At 40.4% G+C, this 21,006-nt stretch overlaps 2 protein-coding genes across 8 annotated transcripts; one reads left to right on the top strand and one right to left on the bottom strand.

Annotated features, from left to right (window-relative positions):
- Positions 1–88: 88 nt before the first annotated feature.
- LOC139977053 (uncharacterized) lies at positions 89–20,601 on the top strand. Of its 7 annotated transcripts, none has more exons than XM_071986046.1 (17): positions 89–243; positions 2,441–2,567; positions 10,060–10,155; positions 10,419–10,603; positions 10,748–10,907; positions 11,479–11,566; positions 12,372–12,454; positions 13,092–13,256; positions 13,766–13,847; positions 14,711–14,868; positions 15,543–15,705; positions 16,089–16,169; positions 16,670–16,815; positions 17,358–17,475; positions 18,045–18,189; positions 18,455–18,587; positions 19,042–20,601. In XM_071986046.1, the coding sequence occupies exons 2-17, from the start codon at positions 2,452–2,454 to the stop codon at positions 19,169–19,171; spliced, it is 2,049 nt and encodes a 682-aa protein (XP_071842147.1). In that variant the 5' UTR covers positions 89–243; positions 2,441–2,451; the 3' UTR covers positions 19,172–20,601. The 7 variants fall into 7 exon arrangements, with proteins under 7 accessions (XP_071842147.1, XP_071842151.1, XP_071842146.1 ...); XM_071986050.1 differs by having other exon boundaries at positions 123–243; positions 2,438–2,567; XM_071986045.1 differs by having other exon boundaries at positions 154–327.
- LOC139977059 (uncharacterized) lies at positions 7,838–9,339 on the bottom strand. The gene has a single exon (XM_071986062.1). It carries the CDS (start codon positions 8,765–8,767, stop codon positions 7,838–7,840), a length of 930 nt encoding a protein of 309 aa, XP_071842163.1. The 5' UTR covers positions 8,768–9,339.
- Positions 20,602–21,006: the final 405 nt, after the last annotated feature.

The raw sequence follows: 21,006 nt of genomic DNA, 5'->3' as shown, positions 1-21,006 counted from the left end.
TGTGTAATGGGGAGGAACGAGTTTTTTTTTTAAGTCGTCGACAAACGAAGCTCGGGCGTAATGCGGTTGGACGACAAAATCACGCGCGACGATATCATAAGTTGGCATGAAAGTTAGCTATCCACCCTCTAGTTTTATATTTGTTGTTGTATAAGAGCGCCATCACATTCTCGCCGCCCGTTTCAAATCCGTCATATTTGTTCATTTCGCATTCCAGCTGATTCGTTTCCTTTTGTTTTCTTGGTACATCAGATTTGTTATTAATTTATTGTCGACTATGCATCGATACTGATAAATATTCAAGAAAAGTGTTGCTTCCAAGTTAACGTAAGCCTAGATTTAACTGAGACTTACACTACAGTAAGGCATATGCTACCCTAACTTTACTTTAGGCCGAAAACTAATGTACTGTAGCCTAGGCCCAGGCTAGTCTAGTACCAGTCGACTATGCTTAGGCCTAAAGTAATATTTACAGAAGTTATGCGATAGACTAGGCCTACCCATTACTGTTAGGCATAGTTCCTATTCCTCTCTAGTCGAAATATTAATATTACTACCCCCTCCCCTAGACTAATGATTAGGGCTAGGGGACCTAACATGATAGGGACAAGGGGAAATGATAACTTGTACTTGGCTGGGTGGGAGAGAGACAGTCAAAGTAGACATGACACAACCAGAGTCAGAACTGAACTGTATTTTCTCCAACACTGCACTGCATACATCAGTACAATGCACCAGCTGCATAGCATACCATACAAACATTAACATAACAATAAAGGGTAAGTGCACATAACAATAACACCAATAAGATGGCATGCATAGCATGTAGTATTTAGTCTTACACTACATACCATACACTACAAAAAGATACATGTGGGCTAGTGTTGGAAAGTGCAGTTTAAACTGTAAATGTCATTTCATTCATTTATTTACTTTGTTTTTTTTTGTATGTGTGCGTTGTTTATTTGTCTTTCTTTGACAAGCAAATTCATATGTTATGAAATTCTGTACTTTCCAGTTTCCAACATGTAAGATTTTAGTGTTTATGACTAGCCCCTCTACTTCCAGTTGCCATTCCTGTTAGGCCTGACAATAAAGGCTGCATTTTATTTCAGGAATTCTCAACCCAGCTGTCCTGGGAGGATTTCCATTAGTACATTTTCAAGTAACATAGTTCCCAGCCAAGTTGTACATTAACTTGAACTAAGGTACCAGTTTGTGAAGTGTTGTTCTCAGTGTACTATGAGAATGACAGAACACCTGCCAACTGTAATTGTGTAGAAACATTGGGTCTTGATCCCACATTCTGTTATTACTTAAAGGCATTGAAGACTCGCCCCAAACCGTGTGTCGTCCTCTGAAAAAAGTTATCTTTCCATTGCTTGCAAGTGAAGTTACCTAAACGTGATACCTTGTTATCCTTATCTGGACCTGAGATGTCCAGCGCTGCTATGTACACTATGTTGTGGGTATTGACCGTAGCTGCATGTACTGACTGTACACTAGTGTCTAATTACCGACAGTAGCAAGCTGTGTGTGTGTGTATTTTCTGGGATCGATGGTGATGTCTAACACTTCTGCTACACCTCATTCGAAACTAGGTCAGATTACCGGCATCAGACGTTTCTTTGTGGCCGAGTCTTCACTCCCTTTAAGGTGACCAGACATCCCGGATTTCAAGGGACAGTCCTTGGATTTCATGGACAAGCCCAAATTAAAATTATCCCTAAATATTATACATACTGTCACTTATGATTCCCAAATTTTAAAAGGCCTAGAATAATTCTAATTTGAAGAAAAAGAATGATGCCTGTTTCTATAGAATGCTTTACAGAAAGATCGGCAATTTACAGTCATATTTGAAACAGCAACACCAAATATAGAGAACTCAAAATCCTTTTGAGTCCCTTAAAATGTTTAGTGTAGATACTACCCCTTGATGTCAACATATGGGTCAACATCATCATGTCCTGTGGCTTTCTGAAAATATAGTTGTAAATAAAGGGTGTGAAGACTCGCGCAAATAGAAACGTCTAATGCCGGTAATCTGACCTAGTTTTGAATGAGGTGTAACAGAAGTGTTAGACACCACCATCGATCCCAGAAATACGCACACAGCTTGCTACCTTCGCTAATTAGACACTAGTGTACAGTCAGTACATACAGCTGCGGTCAATACCCACAGCACAGTGTACAAACAATACGGAGATGGACATCTCAGGTCCAGCTAAAGATAACAAGTTATCATGTTTCATTACTGTCTGCATTTTGTAGCGACAAGCAGAAAACTTCACTTGCAAGCAACGGAAAGTTTCCAGAACGTCCCACACGGTTTGGGGCGAGTCTTCAATGCCTTTAAGAACATTAAAGTAAAAAAAAGTTTAAGTAAATTCAAATACATAGGATCTTTCAATCTTCATTTACTTTCATTTGATAACAGTTGAAGGTAAGATGTCAAGAAGAAAAGGCGATCTTTCCGAGAATCTGTTAAGATGGTCAACAGATGAAATGGGCTTCAGAGCTCACGGTCAGAAGAGACCACCACTAACAGCAGAGGATCTGAAAGAGTAAGACTGGCGGCCTACCCTATCAAATTCATTTTTAGTTTAAACAAAACACTCCATTATCAGTCAATTTCTTAACAATTAAGAAGCCTCATAAGTAGGGTTGAAAAAAACAATAACAGGTTTTAAGTCTTCCATGTCTTACCATATTTAAACTGTTAGTTATAGATTTTATTGATAGTTGGTTAGGCTCAATGTTGCTGTACCACTCAGTTCAAACGATTCTTCTACTACTTCTTTTCATGTCATGCTTTCAAATCATTCATATTGACAGTATGAACAGTATGATCGATAAAAGATAGTAACTGTCCATACTGTCAGTACGAGTGCATTGGAGCATGATGTGGGAGGACAGTTTAGACTGGTATTAGTGTGATGCCGTACGAGAGCATTCACTAAAGAAGAATCAAAAACAGACGGATAGTTCTGCTCCAATTTATTAGGGGTTTGAATTAGCCTTTACTGGGTGTATGAGCCAGTAAAATATGGAAGAGGATAAATAGAGGACGATGGTACAACCCACCGGACGGATGTGTAAAGCTCTGAAACTTTACAGCTTCTCACATCCCGAATGTGATAGATAAAACTTTAAAATAGATATATAGAAATAGTTGATTACTTGATAAGGTGATATTGCTTCAGTAGTTTGACGGCGTGTGTGCAGAAACAACGCTCACGATAGCTAGAACGGAAGGGATGCTGTACACCAAAACAATACAAGCCACTGTTCTAGTGAGTGACAGTACAGATAAACAATACAGTCCACTGTGCTACGCACGTAGATACAGGCAAATTGTTGGGTCACAGGTCAAACTACAGTAGTTGCTAAGGGGAGAGTTCATGAATATGGATTTCGCCACCTTCCCTCACACTCCCCTGCTAAAGAACTGTTTGTCCTCAAACATGGTATAAACGCTATAGTTGGAAGCAAGAACAAATTTGTACAAAGTGAAATGTTAAGTAAAAATAATGAAAATTAAGAGTAAGTCCCAGGTATACACAGTATACAATACATGGGTGATCAAGGTAGCAACAGAGGTAATTAACATCAAGGCAATCAGTGAATGAATGATATAAAATATAATGAGGTAGCACACAGTCACTGGTACCATAAATTAGTAACAGCTGCACTAACACTAACAAGTACAATGGGTACTTATTACTATTTGGAAAAATTAAACAATTAGTATAGCAATTGGCTTATACTATTAACAAGGAAGAACTGTTTGAGAGTTTGGGTGTGCCGGTACAGGTAGTTAAATTTAATCTTTCAAGAACTGTTGTAAACAAAACACACCTCAAAGTTTGGAAATTAAAAGTAAGTTATGAATGCCTCTGATATTAATCAAACCCTGATCTTACGGTGATGACGCTCTTTGGAGTTCGATGAAGGTTGGAGTGCTTTCCTCTGGTCTTGCGAGTACTCCTTCGTCGCCTGTCGGAGGTCAGAGAGTCATTCCAAACGTCATCAGCCGGTTCACTGTGGTTGGGGTCGTCGTCAGATTCACTTCCAGTAGAAGGGGCATTGTCGGAACTACTAGATGGGGCGGAGACGTGAGGTCTTCTCCTAGCTGGTCGATTGGTTGACTTCGCTGGGGTAATCATCGGGCATGGGCGGATTTCTCTCCGATGTACAGTCTTGGAGATCCCAGTACCATCAGCTTGCTTGATCTTATAAGTTGCTCCATCACCTGGTCTGGCGGTAACCGTGTAAATTACTTGTCCCCATTCATCTGCAATTTTGTGTCTCCCAGGAGGGTGAGATTTAAGGTAAACCCTTGTTCCTAGGGACAGCGGATGCTCCTTGGTAAATTTATCATACCGGGCCTTTCTGGCAGAGGCCTCCAGGGCTAGTCTCTCCCCTGCTTGACGGAAAGCCATCTTTAAAACATCTGAATGTGAGGCTACCCACCGTGTTACCTCATCTTCGGTGTTATGCTGCTGATCATCAGAACCAGTGTTATTGAGAAGTATATCCACTGGTAATATAGGATCTCGACCAAACATCACATAGAATGGTGGAAGTCTGGTAGAGGCATGTGGTGTACAGTTGTAAGCATGTAGAACCTCAGGAAGGTGTTCTGACCATCTTCGTTTCTTGTTAGGTGGTAAAACCTTCAGCAAGTCATGGAGGGTACGGTTAAATCGTTCTGCTTGCCCATTTCCCTCCGGATGGTATGGTGTGGTCTTTGTCTTCTTGATGTTGTACAGGTGGCAGAGCTCATGAATAAGGTTAGACTCAAAGTTCCTCCCTTGGTCGGAGTGTAACCTCACAGGAGCTCCAAAAAGCAATATCCAGTTGTCCAACAATGCTCGTGCGGTTGTTCTGGCAGTCTTATCTTTTGTAGGGATTGCCCTGGTGAACTTCGAGAAAACATCTGTCATTACAAGGACATTTTCCTTTCCCCTGGCATCTTTCTCGAGGATCGTGAAATCAATGGCCAGAATTTCGTTTGGCCTTGAGGACTGGATAAACTTCAAGGGTTCTCTTATTTTGGGTGGGTTTTTGGCTCTTGTACATCGGTCACAGAGTTGGCAATGCTCTACAACATCTTGCTGTAAACGTGGCCAATAGCAGCGACTACGAACTAGTGACAGAGTTCGTTTAGTTCCCTGATGTCCTGTGTTATCGTGACACAGAGACAAAACCTCTTTCCGCAATACCTTTGGTAGCAACAGTTGACAGCCATCTGCACTTTGTCTGTACAGGAGTCCATTCTTTTCTTTAAGCTTGTCCCACTCCCTCAGGTACAGCTTTAGTTCAGAGCCTGGCATGACTGTTTGGTGATGTGGCTTCTCTCCTTTGTTCCACAAAGTCCACAGCTCTGAAAGTCCTGGATCTTTGTGTTGGAATTCCTGCAATTGCTGAACACTATATGAAGGCAACAGGATAGGGGACGTCTCAACTGTTGTTCCATCATCAGCTGGTAAGTCATCTACAGTATTGGCCCATGAAGCTACAATCAAGTCGTCGGGAACCTTTGTTAATCCTGCCACTGCTACAAAATTAGAAGTAGCAAGGGTAGAACTATCATTATCGTTGTGGCGTCGCCTCGACAAAGCATCAGCAGCAATGTTAGCCTTACCAGGTTTGTATTTGACCTCCATGTCAAACATTGCTAGGGCACCTACCCATCTCTGTCCAACAGCATCCAACTTTGCTGTCCTCAGGTGGGCCAGAGGGTTGTTATCGGTGTACACCACAAACTTGTTGCCAATCAAGTATTCTCGGAACTTTTCGGTGACTGCCCACTTCAGTCCAAGAAGTTCTAGCTTCATGCTAGAATACTTCTGCATGTTCTTCTCGGCTCCTCGTAGGGTACGGCTGGCATAAGAGATAACACGTCGTTTTCCTTCCTGGCGTTGCATCAGGATTGCGCCCAAACCTTGAAACGAGGCGTCAACTTCTACTTCAAACGGTTGAGAAAAATCTGCATACGCCAGAATGGGTTGAGTACACAAAGCTCCTTTGAGTACTTCAAATGCCTGTTGATGCTCTAAATTCCAGTCCAATTCAGATTTCTTACTCTGTTTAAGAGCCTGCATGGTCTTGGCCACTAAGGCATGTAATGGCCCTGCAATCTTAGAAAAGTTCTGAACAAACCTTCGATAGAATGAGCAGAATCCTAAGAAGGATCGCAACTCTTTGACGAATTTGGGAGTAGGCCAGTTTTTGACAGCTTCAATCTTATCTGGATCAGCCTTTACACCGTCTTTGGTAATTCTATGACCAAGGTACTTAACTTCGGGGCGGAAGAATTCACATTTAGAAACCTTGATCTTCAGACCATTTTGATGTAGTCTTTCCAAGACAAGTTCCAGATTGGCTATGTGATCTTCAAAAGTCTGTGAAAATACAAGTATATCATCAAGATAGCATAAGACAGATCTGAAGAACTGGTCACTCAGACAGGACTGCATCAGACGCTGAAAAGTCCCAGGGGCATTACAAAGCCCGAACGGCATACGGTTATATTCGTAGAGACCAAAAGGGGTGATAAAACTGGTCTTGTGTTTGTCTTTCTCATCGACTGCTACTTGATGGTATCCTGCTAGAAGATCGATGGTTGAGAACCATTTAGCGCCATGCAATGCATCAAGGGATTCATCAATCCGAGGAATTGGGTAAGCATCTTTAATGGTTTTGTGGTTCAACTGACGATAGTCAACGCATAGCCTAAGGGATCCATCTGGTTTCCTCACCAGAACAATCGGTGATGCAAAGGGACTGGTACTCGGGCGGATCACATTCTTCTCCAGTAACTTGCGAATGTGTTCCCTGACTTCTTCAAACTGTGACGGAGGGATTCGCCGGAAAGCCTGTTTGACTGGGACATCATCTGTAAGCTTGATCTGATGAGTAATGGTATCAGTATATCCTAGGTCCTCATCAGAACTGGCAAAAACATGATGATACCTTTGGAAAAGTTCCTCTGCCTGTTGGTGTTGTCGGATGGTCAGTCCTGGCCAGATAGGTGGGATAACATTAGAAGCAGTTGAGATATTGTTGACTCTTACTTGTATGCTCTCATAGGAGACCTTCCCGTCATCTATAACAACAGCCTCTAACACTTTTCCGAGAGGTGTTCTGGGTGGAATGAGTATATCTTCATCAGAAACATTAGAGATTGGCAGCTTAATTTTGCCTCTCTCTGACATAGCAAGGGTTGCTCCCACGACGATTCCCTTTGGTAGGTTTACATAAGGCTCCACTATAACCTCTACATCCCCCCTCACATGCTGGCAGGAAGCGCTTACGACTTGGGATGTCCTTGCTGGTATCACTGTCACAGCATCCCCTGGGCTCCTTACCAGTCCTTGGATGAGTGGTTGATGTCTTTTATCCTTTTCTTTAAGGGGTACCTGGTCCAAGAAGGTTTCTTGGTCTAGATTTTCCAACACATTCATACCAATAAGCATGGGAACTTGTTTCTCTACTCCTACAACAAGTATCCCCCTCTGTGGCACAGTGCAGTCTCCTACCTTCACATCTGCCTCGAAGTAACCGCTGTACGGGATATGGATGTTGTTGGCTGCATTAATGGATAACCAGTGCAATTTCTCCAGGGACTCACAACCAAACTTCTCCATGAAATGCCTCTCGGTCATTGTCGTCACCTGTGAACCTGTGTCAACCACTCCCTTCACTGGAACACCATTGACATATACTGTAACTTCAGGGCTCTTGCCAATAATCGAAGAAGGGATACCTATCCCTGAGCCTGGTTGTCTCTTACTTTTACCCAGATCCTGGCTCTCGGAGCTGGGTGATATTAGTTTCCCTGGGCTGGACGTTGAACTGGGGCAGGAGCTGGACACTGATTAGCATAGTGGCCTTTCTTGTGACATCGATGGCATTCTATTTGACTCTTGTCGGTCCTGGGACGTGGCTTAGTTTTACTCTGCTCTTCCAGTCTTAGGAGCCGGGCACTGAAATCATCCTGGCGGAGCTTCATATCGTCCAGCGTCTCTGTCTGACCCTTCAGAGCAGTCGTCAGACCTTCCAAAGCTCCTAAGATCTGTGAGTCCACCTCTGTGTGGTACGAGTTAATCTTCCTCCCTTGGCGTCTCCTTCGGGTGACGAAGTCGTCGTCTGCCAAATCCAAGGCTCTGTCACGCAGTTTAATAAAAGTGATGTTGGGCTCCTCCATTAGGCATCTTTTTACTTCACGCCTAAGAACACCATCCAGTAGCCCATCCCGGAACTGTTCCTTAATGGTTTTGTCTGAATCTGGGCCTCCCGCCATCTTTTTGAGCTTGTCTCCTAAGGACATAAGAGCAAACCCAAAGTCTGTAATGGTTTCGTCTTCTTTCTGCAGGCGATTACAGATTTCCTGCAGAACTCCTGCCAAGGTCAACTTTTCTCCGAAAGTCTCGGACAACGTGTTGAGGATTTGTTGAGGATTTGTCGAGACATCCTTTGGATGGTGGCGTATTTCTTGTCTAGCCGGACCCTCGAGGTGGGCCATAATAAAATCTGCCGCTTCTGCACCTTTCACTTTTCTTAACTTGGTTGCAGCCTTGATGTCATCTATAAAGTCTCCTACCAGGAGTGACCCTTCCACACCCGAAAAGACTCTAACTTTCCTTTCCTGCGGGATGACCAGGACCTGGGAGGTTCTTCCATCAGTTGCCTCTTTAGTCTTCCTCAACTCTTCCTCCAGAGAAGCCAGCTTCTTCCGGACATCCTTCAGAGTTGACATTGTTGTACCACCGTCCTCTTTATTTTGAAATTTAACGCTAAAATTTGGCTACCCCACTCGTACTACCAAAATGTGATGCCGTACGAGAGCATTCACTAAAGAAGAATCAAAAACAGACGGATAGTTCTGCTCCAATTTATTAGGGGTTTGAATTAGCCTTTACTGGGTGTATGAGCCAGTAAAATATGGAAGAGGATAAATAGAGGACGGTGGTACAACCCACCGGACGGATGTGTAAAGCTCTGAAACTTTACAGCTTCTCACATCCCGAATGTGATAGATAAAACTTTAAAATAGATATATAGAAATAGTTGATTACTTGATAAGGTGATATTGCTTCAGTAGTTTGACGGCGTGTGTGCAGAAACAACGCTCACGATAGCTAGAACGGAAGGGATGCTGTACACCAAAACAATACAAGCCACTGTTCTAGTGAGTGACAGTACAGATAAACAATACAGTCCACTGTGCTACGCACGTAGATACAGGCAAATTGTTGGGTCACAGGTCAAACTACAGTAGTTGCTAAGGGGAGAGTTCATGAATATGGATTTCGCCACCTTCCCTCACATTAGCAATAGAATCAGATAACTGTTAGGAACTGTTCATACTGTCAGTACGAGTGCGTTGGAGCATGATGTGGGAGGACAGTTTAGACTGGTATCAGCATTTGAAATCAAATAACGGTTAATAACTGTTTATACCATCAGTACGAGTGCTTTAAAGCATGATATGATAGGCCAGTATAGTGGTATTAGCAATTAGAATCAGATAGAGGTTAGGAACTGTTCATACTGTCAGTACGAGTGCTTTGAAGCATGATATGATAGGACACTATAGAGTGGTATTAGAATCAGATGAAGGTTAGGAACTGTGCATACCGTCAATGCAAGTGCTTTGAAGCATGATGTGGGAGGACAGTTTAGACTGGTATTAGCATTGAAATCAAATAAAGTTTAGGAACTGTTCATACTGTCAGTACGAGTGCTTTGAAGCATGATATGATAGGACAGTATAGAGTGGTATTAGAATCAGATGAAGGTTAGGAACTGTGCATACTGTCAATACAAGTGCTTTGAAGCATGATATGGGAGGACAGTTTAGAGTGGTATTAGTACTGAAATCAAATAAATGTTAATAACTGTTCATACTCTCAGTACAAGTGCTTTAGAAATTAGAAAGTGCAACAGTTTAGCGCCTTGTAAGTTGATATGAGCAGCATTCTTCTTCAGGACAATTCGTGAGTTTATATTGTACGATGGTTATGGCACATTGCTCTTATTATCTTTCAGGATTTGCCGTGGAAATATGGCCGACATTTGGGAGTATGTGATCGAACATGTGAGAAATCATGAGACTGTCCACAAGATCAAAGGCAACCTCAAACTGTATCCTTACAAAATAATGTCTACTACCATTTTTCAAACCACTTCTTTGCTATTGATACAAAATCATTATTGACGTTACATTGACTCAAGGCATTCATTGACGTGTATATAGAACCCGCGAAATGGAATGATGGTCGAAAGGATCCTAACAAGATTGAAGGAGTCAATTCCTTGTCTGTACATGTTCATCTCTGTTGTCCAGTTACTGACTTTTTAATCAATTTCTTGTATCGTAAATTCTCCTTAGCATTATTATTTAAAAGCCACCAGTTGCAACAAAGGCCATCTTACAAGGTCAAATATCAACAGGGAAGCAAAGCCGCATCGAAGACGGACGCACTGATGAAAAAGAGGAATGATCTAAAAGCCAAGCTGAATGGGATGAGACGAGACGTGGATCATTTAGAGAAGGACATGGAAAGATTGAAGAGGGACTTACAAACAACAGGTATGTCTTGATTAAATATGACATTGGAAGCTGTTAAGTTGTCTATCTCAGTTACCATAGACATACAAAGTATGCTTTAATGTGTATTTTGACATTTTCCCTGCATCTTAAGTAGTTAAATGCTCTTTCATGCTGTTTTACTAGATGACCAATACAAGGAAACATTGGCAGGCATTCAAGAGACCCAACACAAGAAGACATTATTGCAAGCCTACCTTGATCAGTGCAGGATCAAACAAGCCACTTACAACGAATTCCAAAAGAGTCTCAAGAACAAAAGACAACAGTTTACAGATTTAGCAAAGTAGGTACTTCACTTTTACTCCTAAAATAAAAGCAAAAAACTGTCATCGGTTCAAAGCCAGAGAACACACAATGAGTTTGTTACCCAGAGCTGCATGCAGCACTATTGTTGTATGTGCATTTAGTAAATATCTTACAGACTGTTGCTTACAACTCTTACCCAAAATATTGGTATTTGAAATGAAACCAGCTGCAAAGGCCGGCAGCTGATGATACTACCTCCTCCCATGCCCTATCTCTCCATTCTACTCCTGTACCCCTTTTCACTCTTCCCCTCACGGTTCACCTTTCCCTGTATAAACCATAAACGAAAATTCCACAACCTACCAAGTTCCCCTCCCAGACCCCCCCCCTTCCCCCAATTCCATGCAGCTAATTTTCACTAAGTAGTCTCTCATGCTTTCAAACTATTTCGATAAGAATACAATAAAATTTCTGACATGACATCACTTTTTGCCAGTTCTGCAAATACGGCTGGCAGAGGCAACAGATAGAATGAATGCCTGTGTTATATTTCCCATCGGTGTCTGACATTTAATTTTTCTATTTATTATATTCCCTCCTGTTCTCAGTAAATCTTCTCAGGAGATGTTACTCTTCAGTAAAGAGAGACTAGACTCATGTGGAAATCAAGAAGATGTACTGGAGACTGCATGCACAGTAGGTTTAAGCTAGATGTGGTTTTATCTTTTCTTTACTTTTTCTTTTCTTTTGAAATCTTTTCTTTCCTTTTCAAATCTTTTCTTTTCAAAATTATCTTGAACTTTCTCTTGAATAATACAGCAATGTTCTGTATGAAGTCACAGATTTTTTTTTTTTTTTTATTCCTTCAGATAGGCACATTTTAGGTAAATCTTTAATTCTAATATGCAGAATAGATTTAGTCCCTCAGATAAGAATCTTTGACAGTTCTGCATGATGTTGTTTTGTTTTATTTTTTTTTTTCTTCTTCTTTCTTTTTTTTTTGTTAGGGAGGGTGGGAATTGAAGTAGCTGTGCTGTAATAACAAACTGCTGTAAATACAGTACTTGCTATTTTCAGAGTATCTGATTCCAATATGAAAAGGATCCGGTCAAACCCTTGAACAATATTCTGTTCGAGTTCAATGAAGTTGTTCTCTTTAATAGACCAGGAACCTCTGCGATGGAAGTGTTGTAGGTTTGAGCAATGTGTAACTCGATACTTGAAAGAAATTACCAAGAAGTCATCAACTTATCCAGAAATAAAGTTGTTAATGTTCATCATTCAATCCTTCATCGGTCTGCGATAGTCAGCTTCTTTGTGGGAGGGGGGAGGATGGGTGAATGGGGAGGATGGGTGAATGGGGAGAAGACAAGAGGGAGGACATATTTTTTATTATTTATTTAATATTACTTTCTGGTGTGAGTTAGCCTCGGTTCGTTTGCATCATCACAGTTTTGATCTTTGTTCTTGATTTTTGTTCTGGTCTTTCCACTTTTCTCAGAAACAAGTTCGAGAGGTCTGCAAATGCATACAACACTACTTCCTTGATGTGCTGCAGAATAAATCTACTGACCAGGAAGCAATGTGAGTCGGTTACCTTTACCGAGCTGTAAGGTTTGCTAATTCATTCCAGCACCCTGTGTCTCCATGACAACTAGAGACTCCTCTTCACTATTATATTCACTCAGTCTTTGTTACAGCATTGACAAATGTGACCATGGTACTAAGATAACATATGCATCAAAACCACTCCTCCCCCCTCCCCTCCCCTCCCCATTTCCTGCCCTCTACACTTAGTTTTCAGTTTTTCAAGCACAACCCAAAGTATAAAATATTTGGTATGCTCTACCTAAAACTGATCATAGAGGCTATTACTACCTACATGTGTTTGTTTTGTTAAGATATTTGGACCTCTAATATTACCTTTTTGGCCTTCCATAAGTTAGCTGTCTCAAACAATTGCATCATCTTTCTTGTTTATTACAGCATTCCTTCTCCCTAGAACATTCCCATATAACAGACATGGGGATAAGTAGGCTCACAGGAGAAAACCCTGTTGTCATACATAATTTCCAAAACGGAGTGAAATAAATCAACAGAATTAGGCAGAAACTTCAATAGGCTGTTGCTGTCACATTGTGACATGTCGTCTTGATGGCTGACCTAATTTTTGTTTTGTTTTTCTCTTTCCTCCTAATTTTCCCCGTTTTTTTTTTGACAGAAAAGAAAAGAATGGCGAACTGTGGGAGAGGATAGAGGAAACAGTACAGTCCAATTCAGCGGAGGAAATTATTAAATCACTGATGATTATAACCAATGAGACCGCTGCTCAACTCAATCAACGGACCAATCAGATTAACATAAAGCAAGATGTAGAACGATTAAGGTGTGTAAGTTAACGATTGTGTGACAAAATTGATATTAATCACATACAAAAATTGTTGAATCTTAAAACCAATGATCAGCATCAATATTTCGAAGGACCAATCAGAACGACAGAGAGTAAGACGCAGATGAGGATGTTTATGTAATCGTACTTGTGATTGGCTTATTTCAATGTAAAACAGATGGACAACATACATGTAGAATTTTCTGATCTCCTCCTGTGCATGTGTCATGTGTTCATTTATTGTCATAAGATTGTGCATATCCTGAATTGTTGCCACAAGTGTATTGGGTTCAAAATTCCGACCCAAGTTATACGTAATAATACTAATAATTATAATTGGGTATTTTTACGAAAAATTATATCACAGAGTGTTTAGTCCTTCTCATCTTGCATCCTGTGCTAACTGCGACAGGTAGTTAGTTACACATTAATTAAGCCCATTCATATATCACAATTCACAACTGATATTTATTTTTGCTGTGAATGTATTATCCTCTTCGTGGTAGATTTAAGTTTGAGTCCGGTCAAGGCTACGTCGACATTTCACCGGGGAGAAGTGAACTGAAGAGCGTCCAGCAGCTCATTACGGTATCTTCCAGGTTCCATTCATCTAATTAAATTTTCTCTGCATTTTGTGTCATGCATTTGCTATAACTGTACCCAAACATGCTGGGAATATACAACAAGGTACAATTATGAATAAATGAACTACTGTCAATTATCAATTTAACAATTTTTGAAATTATGAGCAAAGAATTATTTAGCTAAAAACTAGGATTTGAAGCTGTGAGAGCTCAGGGTTACAAGCCCTGTGCTCTATCAACTATAACGGGATTTAGCCCTTAGTTGGTGGCGAGCCCTATATATATATTTCAAGGAGGTTTTGGTGCTAGTCGGAAGTCACAGTACCTTGCATACAGCCTTACCAGGGATCACACACCAATTCACTGATAAAGAAGGGAGAAATATATATGTTGTTCGTAAGTGATTACCTGAAAACACATTTTTCTGCAATTCATGTCGTTTGGGAGAGTTGGTTTTTTGGGGGGTGGGGGGGCAGGGGATTTCAAAATGACAAATATTGTCAAAATTATGGAAAAACTTTTCGAAATAACAGCAAAAAATATTATGTGGCAGTTTTATGCTTCTTTATGAAAGCAATTTTGAGTGCATATTATTTTATTTATATATATATATATATATAAATATATATATATATATATGTTGATACTAGTTGAGACTAGTGGGACACTAGTAGTACACAACTACTAGTGTTCCACTAGTCTCAACTAGTATCAACACATATTCCGCACTGGACATAGAGCACTCTGCGCCAAGATAGACGCCAACCAACCAACTCTATATATATATATATATATATATATATATATATATATATATATATGTATACATACATACATACATATATACTTTATATATTTCATTGACAGGAAAAGCAGTTAGTACATATTCAGAGATTCATGGAAGGTGAAAAGAACAGAACTTTGACAGCCAAGATGAATAACCAACTAAACCACATGGTCATGCAAATGGAACAGAAGTTTAACGAGAGATTCACAAACTGTCCAGGAGAATTGGAACTAGCAAAGTAAATACACATAGGTCTCTCATGTAAATGTTATTGATATTCAGCGTTCAGTGACCAGTTCAGTGGCTTCTAACTGAAAAGATAACAAAATACTAATTATGTCTGCCATTTAAGATTGTAGAGTTACGAACCCACATTGCCATTGAGGAAATAAGTAATATTTACAAGCCACCATGTCTTTATTCTGACTCTGGTGTAACTGAAAATGATTTTAGCCTAAAGTTTGGCAGGTATAAACATGGTTATAGTTTTTTCTCATGTATTGCAAGAGTGCAAGCACTACCAGCTGAATAAGTATTCTTGGAGTGGCTCTCAGTAGGCAGGCCTTATCTGCTAAAGATTTCAATTCACCTTGCAACAATCACAACCAATTGGTTCCCAATCTTGCATTAGTTGAGTGTGCAGACCCTTAATTAAAGCTGTATGCTTGAGCAGTCTGTCGGCCTATTAATGAACATTGCTCAATAATCTAGGGTACAGTGGGATTTATTTGCTGCCAGGCCCTTTTCTTCAACCAATGTACCAATGTTTTCCTTTCACCCCCACCCCCACACCCCCCCCCCCCATGCCCTACTTTCACTGTAAAATTGAGAACTCCTGGTATAGCCCTTAGACCCCAAACCTTGCAAATTCACTTTGTGAAACGACCGACCCCTCTTGTCATTTCTACAAAGGACTTTGTTTCAAGCGGAATTGAATCTTGTGGCGACATCTGCAGCTGTTAAGATGTTGAAAGTACAACAAGAGAACCTACAAGAACAAGCTGCTGTCAGCAAAGAAGAACAGGAGGCCCTCTTTGACAAGTACAGACAAATACAAGATTTCCAGAAGTTAACAGTAAGTGTAAAAGTTAAAAGATACTGTCCGTGTAAATTACAGGCATATTACATTTCCGGAATGTAGCAGTGAACGCAGCCGAAACTCAGATCAAGTCTTGGTAAATTTAAGACGATTATAACATTTTCAAAAGTTAAAAGTGAGTGCAGAGCTTAGATTTGGTCAATACACAGTAAAGACAAATGCAAGACTCTCTAAATATAACAGTGAGTGCTAATTTCTGATATGGTAGATAGCCTCTGTAACCAAAACAGACATTAATGATAAACTCAAATACAAGATTTTCAGAAGTTCACATGGAGTGAAAAGCTCAGATATGTACCTAAACCCTGTAACTATGCCATTTCTTAATCATCTGCGATATCTCTCTGTTTTCCTTCCAGGACAGAAAGCAAAGTCTGATCCAAGTTTTAATCACTGAAAATCTCAACAGCAGAAAGCAGCTGGAAGAGACGAGGAGGAATGTAAGTTTTGCAAAATTTATGTTTCTAAATTTAGCAGATCTTCGTTAAATATGTTACTGACTTATTTTTGGCTTGGATGATTCCTTTTCATAAAAAGTGCAATTTTTCAATGTGCCAATAGTTCATAGACTTTCTCTATTTGTGCATCAGCGAATTTTAATTTTATTATATTGGAATTTTCTTTTGATACCTCTTTTTTGTGTTACTCGTTGGTATTATCATATTTATCAATGTGTATATTAATTACTTTCTTTGTTTTACAAGTTGTTTGGTTTTCTTTAGTTCCTTTGGTTGTTCCATGTTTCTGTGGGGTGTAACTGTTACTATTGGATGTAATTGAAACCCGCTTGTTTTTAATTTGTACTGCGGGATGTCGTTTGAACACCACGGTTACCTTTGTAATTGCCAAGTGCAGGTCTCTCAGTGATCCTAATCTTCATTTTTTTGGGGCAAATTTTTACAAATTACTTACTTTTCTTGTATTATTTTGGTTCTTACAGATTGGCAGTTACATTCAGAAAGCTGTATGTGAGCATGAGGCAGGAACAGTCGCCATGGCAACAAGCTTGAAAGACTCATCATCCGTTGAAATTTCAGCATTTCATGACCTTTCTCTGGAAATGCTCCATCAAACCCAGTTAGCCAGGTAGAGATATAGCATCAGTGTTATCATTCATCAAAGTTTAATTTTCATTCCTGGATGAAAAACTGAAGAGTAACAATGTGTTTGTAATTACACATAGTTTTATCTTAGGTTGGGTGAGGGTACCCAATTACTTGAGGGGATACAGAGGGTGAGTGGACTGCTTCCGCTCCCCCTTCCACCCCTATTTCAACGATCTCATCGCCATGCCCCCTTTGTAAAAACCTGGGATCCACCTCAAACTTCCAGAAAGTAAAGTCAAAATTCTAATTGCAGCTTTAAAAACTTCCAAAAATAACAATCATATTACTCTTCTCTTATCACACTTGATGCATTCTATCAAACTCTTCTTGTATTGTATCTTCCACGTTCTTCTTTCTCTTCTGTTTGGGGGGGTGGGGGTGGCAGGGGTTCACTTTTTTAATAATGTTTTTCAAATTCTCTGTAACAGCTCTTTTGATTGTTTCCAAAAGCTTTATGTTAAATGATTTCAAAATCTTCCTTTTTTAAAAATTACTTTTCTGATTCTTTTTTTTTTCTTGAAGTGGAGAATTGAAACCCACAAATCAACTCTCGATATCCAGATTTAACAGCACCTCCCCGGCCCTCGGTGGTGATGCTCTCATGCGTATACAGACGGCCTTGCACTTCCCCCCTTACCTGGTAAATATCAAGATAGAGCCCTCTTCTTTGTCAGGTCTCTTCTTAGTTGAATACATCAAAACCTAATCACCAATTTATCTCCTTGATTTATCATCCCATCGGAGATCCAAGCCTCAACGGTTGCAGCTTGTCTTGGGGAATTTATTTCTTTTGTTATTACTCAATGGTTCAGATATTTTGCTGTGTCTCCTTAAACATCCTTATCAGCTGTCACAAAGTCAAAATGATAAAATGAAAATTAATTTCCTCAATCTTTTTGATGTGTATTCATTCATGTGTTTGTGATCGTGTGATTTATGTCTTGTTGACACAACATCTCAAGAGAGAACACTTGAAAGGACAGTGGACGTTCCATGTGGATGTCTCATATTGAGTTCAAGAAGCCCTGTTGTTTATGGTGGAGGTCAAAGGTCATTTGCTCAATATTTAGCAATGTAGCAAAAATAGTATGAGAGAAGACGAGAATGGAAGTCGATGGAACAGTAACATTAAGAAGGCTTAATAAGCTCCAACTTTGACACGGGAGACCAATATCGAGAATGTCTTTTTATTTTCATTATTCTTGATAGGCTTCCGAGAAACTGCTGCCTCATGTGGTCAAGATGAAATGTGAAGTAGATGACATCAGAGGTGTCCTACGTAGTCATGACTACCTGCAGGGGACTCTGACATCCTTCCATGACAAGGATGTTGACATTATTCAACATACTAAAGGTGTGTGACTGTTAGCATTGTGGGAGGAGGGATTGTGGAAGGAGGAGGTGTTAATGGAGAGGAGATGTTATGTTAAGTTACATTATGTGTATTTAGTCTTGTGTTATGCAAAGTTGTTTATTCTTGTGTTTGATCTCCTGTCTTCTTTTCATTCTTCAACATTAATCTCATGTTATGAAACACATCTGTGTAACTTACGCCGTGTACCATGTCTAGGATATATTCAACACACGTTTCGACCCTTTTCATCCTCTCCTTCATTTAGAACTGTGTGAACAAGTCAGAGATAAAGATGCCAAGCAGAATGAGCAACTAGGCCCTGTCCTTCAGGCTAGACTGACAGAGGGAGCAGAGGCCATTAATGTGTGCATGAAAACAAGATCTGACCTGACTGCCTGGTGAGTGGCTCTCTCCTCCTTACCCCTCCCCCTTCCCCCTAGTGACATCATCATGCCTAGTCTATCCTTAGGGTGGAACCCTGTTGACCCCCGTTATAGAATGTACAGGCAGATATGGTCAAACTTACCCGCCTTGACTCATCACTAACACTATATAGCTTCCATGTATCCCATGTAAGAAATGTTTCCCATTGACGTAAGTGGTAATTATTAATATCCCCTAACCCCCCACAAACCCACCCAACTTAAAGAGTGGTGTTCCTTAATCTAACACAGATTTTTGTTTGTGCTTTTTTAATTCCATTTCTGGGAGTTTACTCTTGAGATTTATGGCCGAGAGGAGTCGAGGACAGTGTTAATTTGTCTCAAGCTAAACAGGTTTTTTTTTTTATAACAGATCATTATGTGGCAGTATACTAAATTAATTTGCTCCATTCTCCTCTCCTGCTTTCAGGTGGGACCAGCCAGCTCAGCATTTGACCCCTTGGGTCAAAGTTGATGACCTTTCCTATTCTCAGTGGCTTGACAAGTGGATCATGGGTGTCTCCCAAATGAAGGAGATCGCTGACAATGCTGAAAAGTAACGATGAAGTTAAACTCTACCGAAAGAGAGAACAAAGCCCGGGTGAACCGACCATGAAGTGTGTGCTCCAAATTGTCCATGGTCGGACACGGATGAAATTTAACTAGTATCTCGAAAAAACTCTCGACAAACATGATCGAACTATCATACAGGTTGATGTGGACCTAACCTCTGCCTGGAATCCAGAATGAGAGTAGATATTGGATTATAAGAGTTTTGCTACAAGAAAGTTTTAGCATCAACTGATAGTTTTTGCTTGTTTTTTTTTTTTTTTTGTGTAGTGAGGAGTGCTGCTTAGAGATATAGCATCACATCCTTCTTTGTATTTTTTTAAATAGTTGGGTCGTATTTTTGAGGTTAAACATGAATTTCAAATAACTATGAATCTGTCCCTGGACTGCACCAGAACTTAATGCGGCCAGACTGAACTTTAACCATCGTGACCTAGTTTTGGATACAACTGACCCTCGCTCACTGAATGACCGATGAGAACAACATTTTTTTTTTCCTGTTAAAATTTGTTGCTCATTTGTTGCAAATTGTTTCCCCTGTGATTAGTTACATGGTTGCAGCTTTAGTTGTGTACTGCCACACATTGCCGACTGTCAGCCAAATAAACGTTATGAGGGGAGTTTCCTTGACAGTAGCCGATGTTATCTTCCATGTTACAATGGTTGCGTCCCATTGGGCGACGTGCAGCCGCCTTAAACATACCACAGTCGTTAAAGTTTGGGGGATGTGGCTATTACCAATTCAATATGCACTTGCGCGAATATAAAAGATTTCAGTATTTATTTTACTTCGTCAGCAATGGTAGGTTTGCAACTGCTCTTACAGAAAGTGACACCTGCTCCGACCAATCCTGTGCATAGCTCAGATTGAGGATGTTTCAGTATTTGTGCGAGGACCAACACCCTGGGGGGGTGGGGGGAGGAGCACAGGGTGCATGTTCCCCTACACAACCCCTCCCACACACCAAACCTGACAAGTGCCTCTTTACAGGTTAAAAGTGCCTTTTTCTTTGCTTATGAAAGAGTTAACATTAATGTTTTGTTGAATCCCTCAGAAATGAAAATGAGGTTGCTTCTACCATATATTTGATCAACTTCAAGGGCCTTTTTTGTTGAAAACTTTTTATTTCACCGAAATACGTCGATTTGTGGTACGGAATAAACATTCACTTGTTAGAGACTTTTGTAGGTAGTTGGTGGTTTGCCCCGTAAAATATAGGCCTTCATCCCACTCCTCCTGGAGGTTGAACACACAATACCTCTCCCCCCGCCCTTCCAACTACCCTGGAGGCTGAAGTCTCACCATATTAAAGGGAATGTATTGGGAACCGGTCAATAAGATGACTTCGGCCATTTGTGAAGGTAGAAGGTAATGGCAAGTGAACAAAGATCTATGAAATGAGAATAGCCGGAGGTTTTCGACAGAACATTAGGCAATATAAGGCGCAATAGTACTAAGACATCCCTGTATTATGGGGATCAAATGTAATGATAAAATAAACCATAAAACGACTAATAAATGAGAATGCAAAGACTGTTTGTTTAATGGAGAATACATCTATTTTATAGTCAGTATTAATATTAAAGTTTATCTTTTCTTTTGCTACCAATATGCAGTTTTGTTCTTCTTGACAGCTGCTGTTTCCAACCCTGACAAGCGAGGGGGGGGGTCAGGGGCAAGTAAGTCAAGCCGTCACCACTTTGTCTCCAAAAATGTCTGTGGGAACACTTTCTCCCTCCTTCGCCTTTCAACATCACACAAAATTCAAAACAAGGTACTAGCACAATTCAGTTTTTTTGGGGGGGGGGGGAGATGACAATCCCA

This window comes from Apostichopus japonicus, chromosome 12 (genome assembly GCF_037975245.1).
Source record: "Apostichopus japonicus isolate 1M-3 chromosome 12, ASM3797524v1, whole genome shotgun sequence".
Lineage (NCBI taxonomy): Eukaryota > Metazoa > Echinodermata > Holothuroidea > Aspidochirotida > Stichopodidae > Apostichopus > Apostichopus japonicus.
Note: the sequence above shows the minus strand (reverse complement) of the source record. Positions and strands in the feature narration are given on the sequence as shown.

Coding starts and splice junctions, on each gene's coding strand:
- LOC139977053 (XM_071986043.1), top strand. CDS start 872: ATGTGGGCTAGTGTTGGAAAGTGCAGTTTAAACT. Junction 10,156..10,418: donor ATCAAAGGCAACCTCAAACT/GTATCCTTACAA, acceptor ATTATTTAAAAG/CCACCAGTTGCAACAAAGGC. Junction 13,848..14,710: donor GCGTCCAGCAGCTCATTACG/GTATCTTCCAGG, acceptor TTTCATTGACAG/GAAAAGCAGTTAGTACATAT.
- LOC139977059 (XM_071986062.1), bottom strand. CDS start 8,767: ATGTCAACTCTGAAGGATGTCCGGAAGAAGCTGGCTTCTCTGGAGGAA.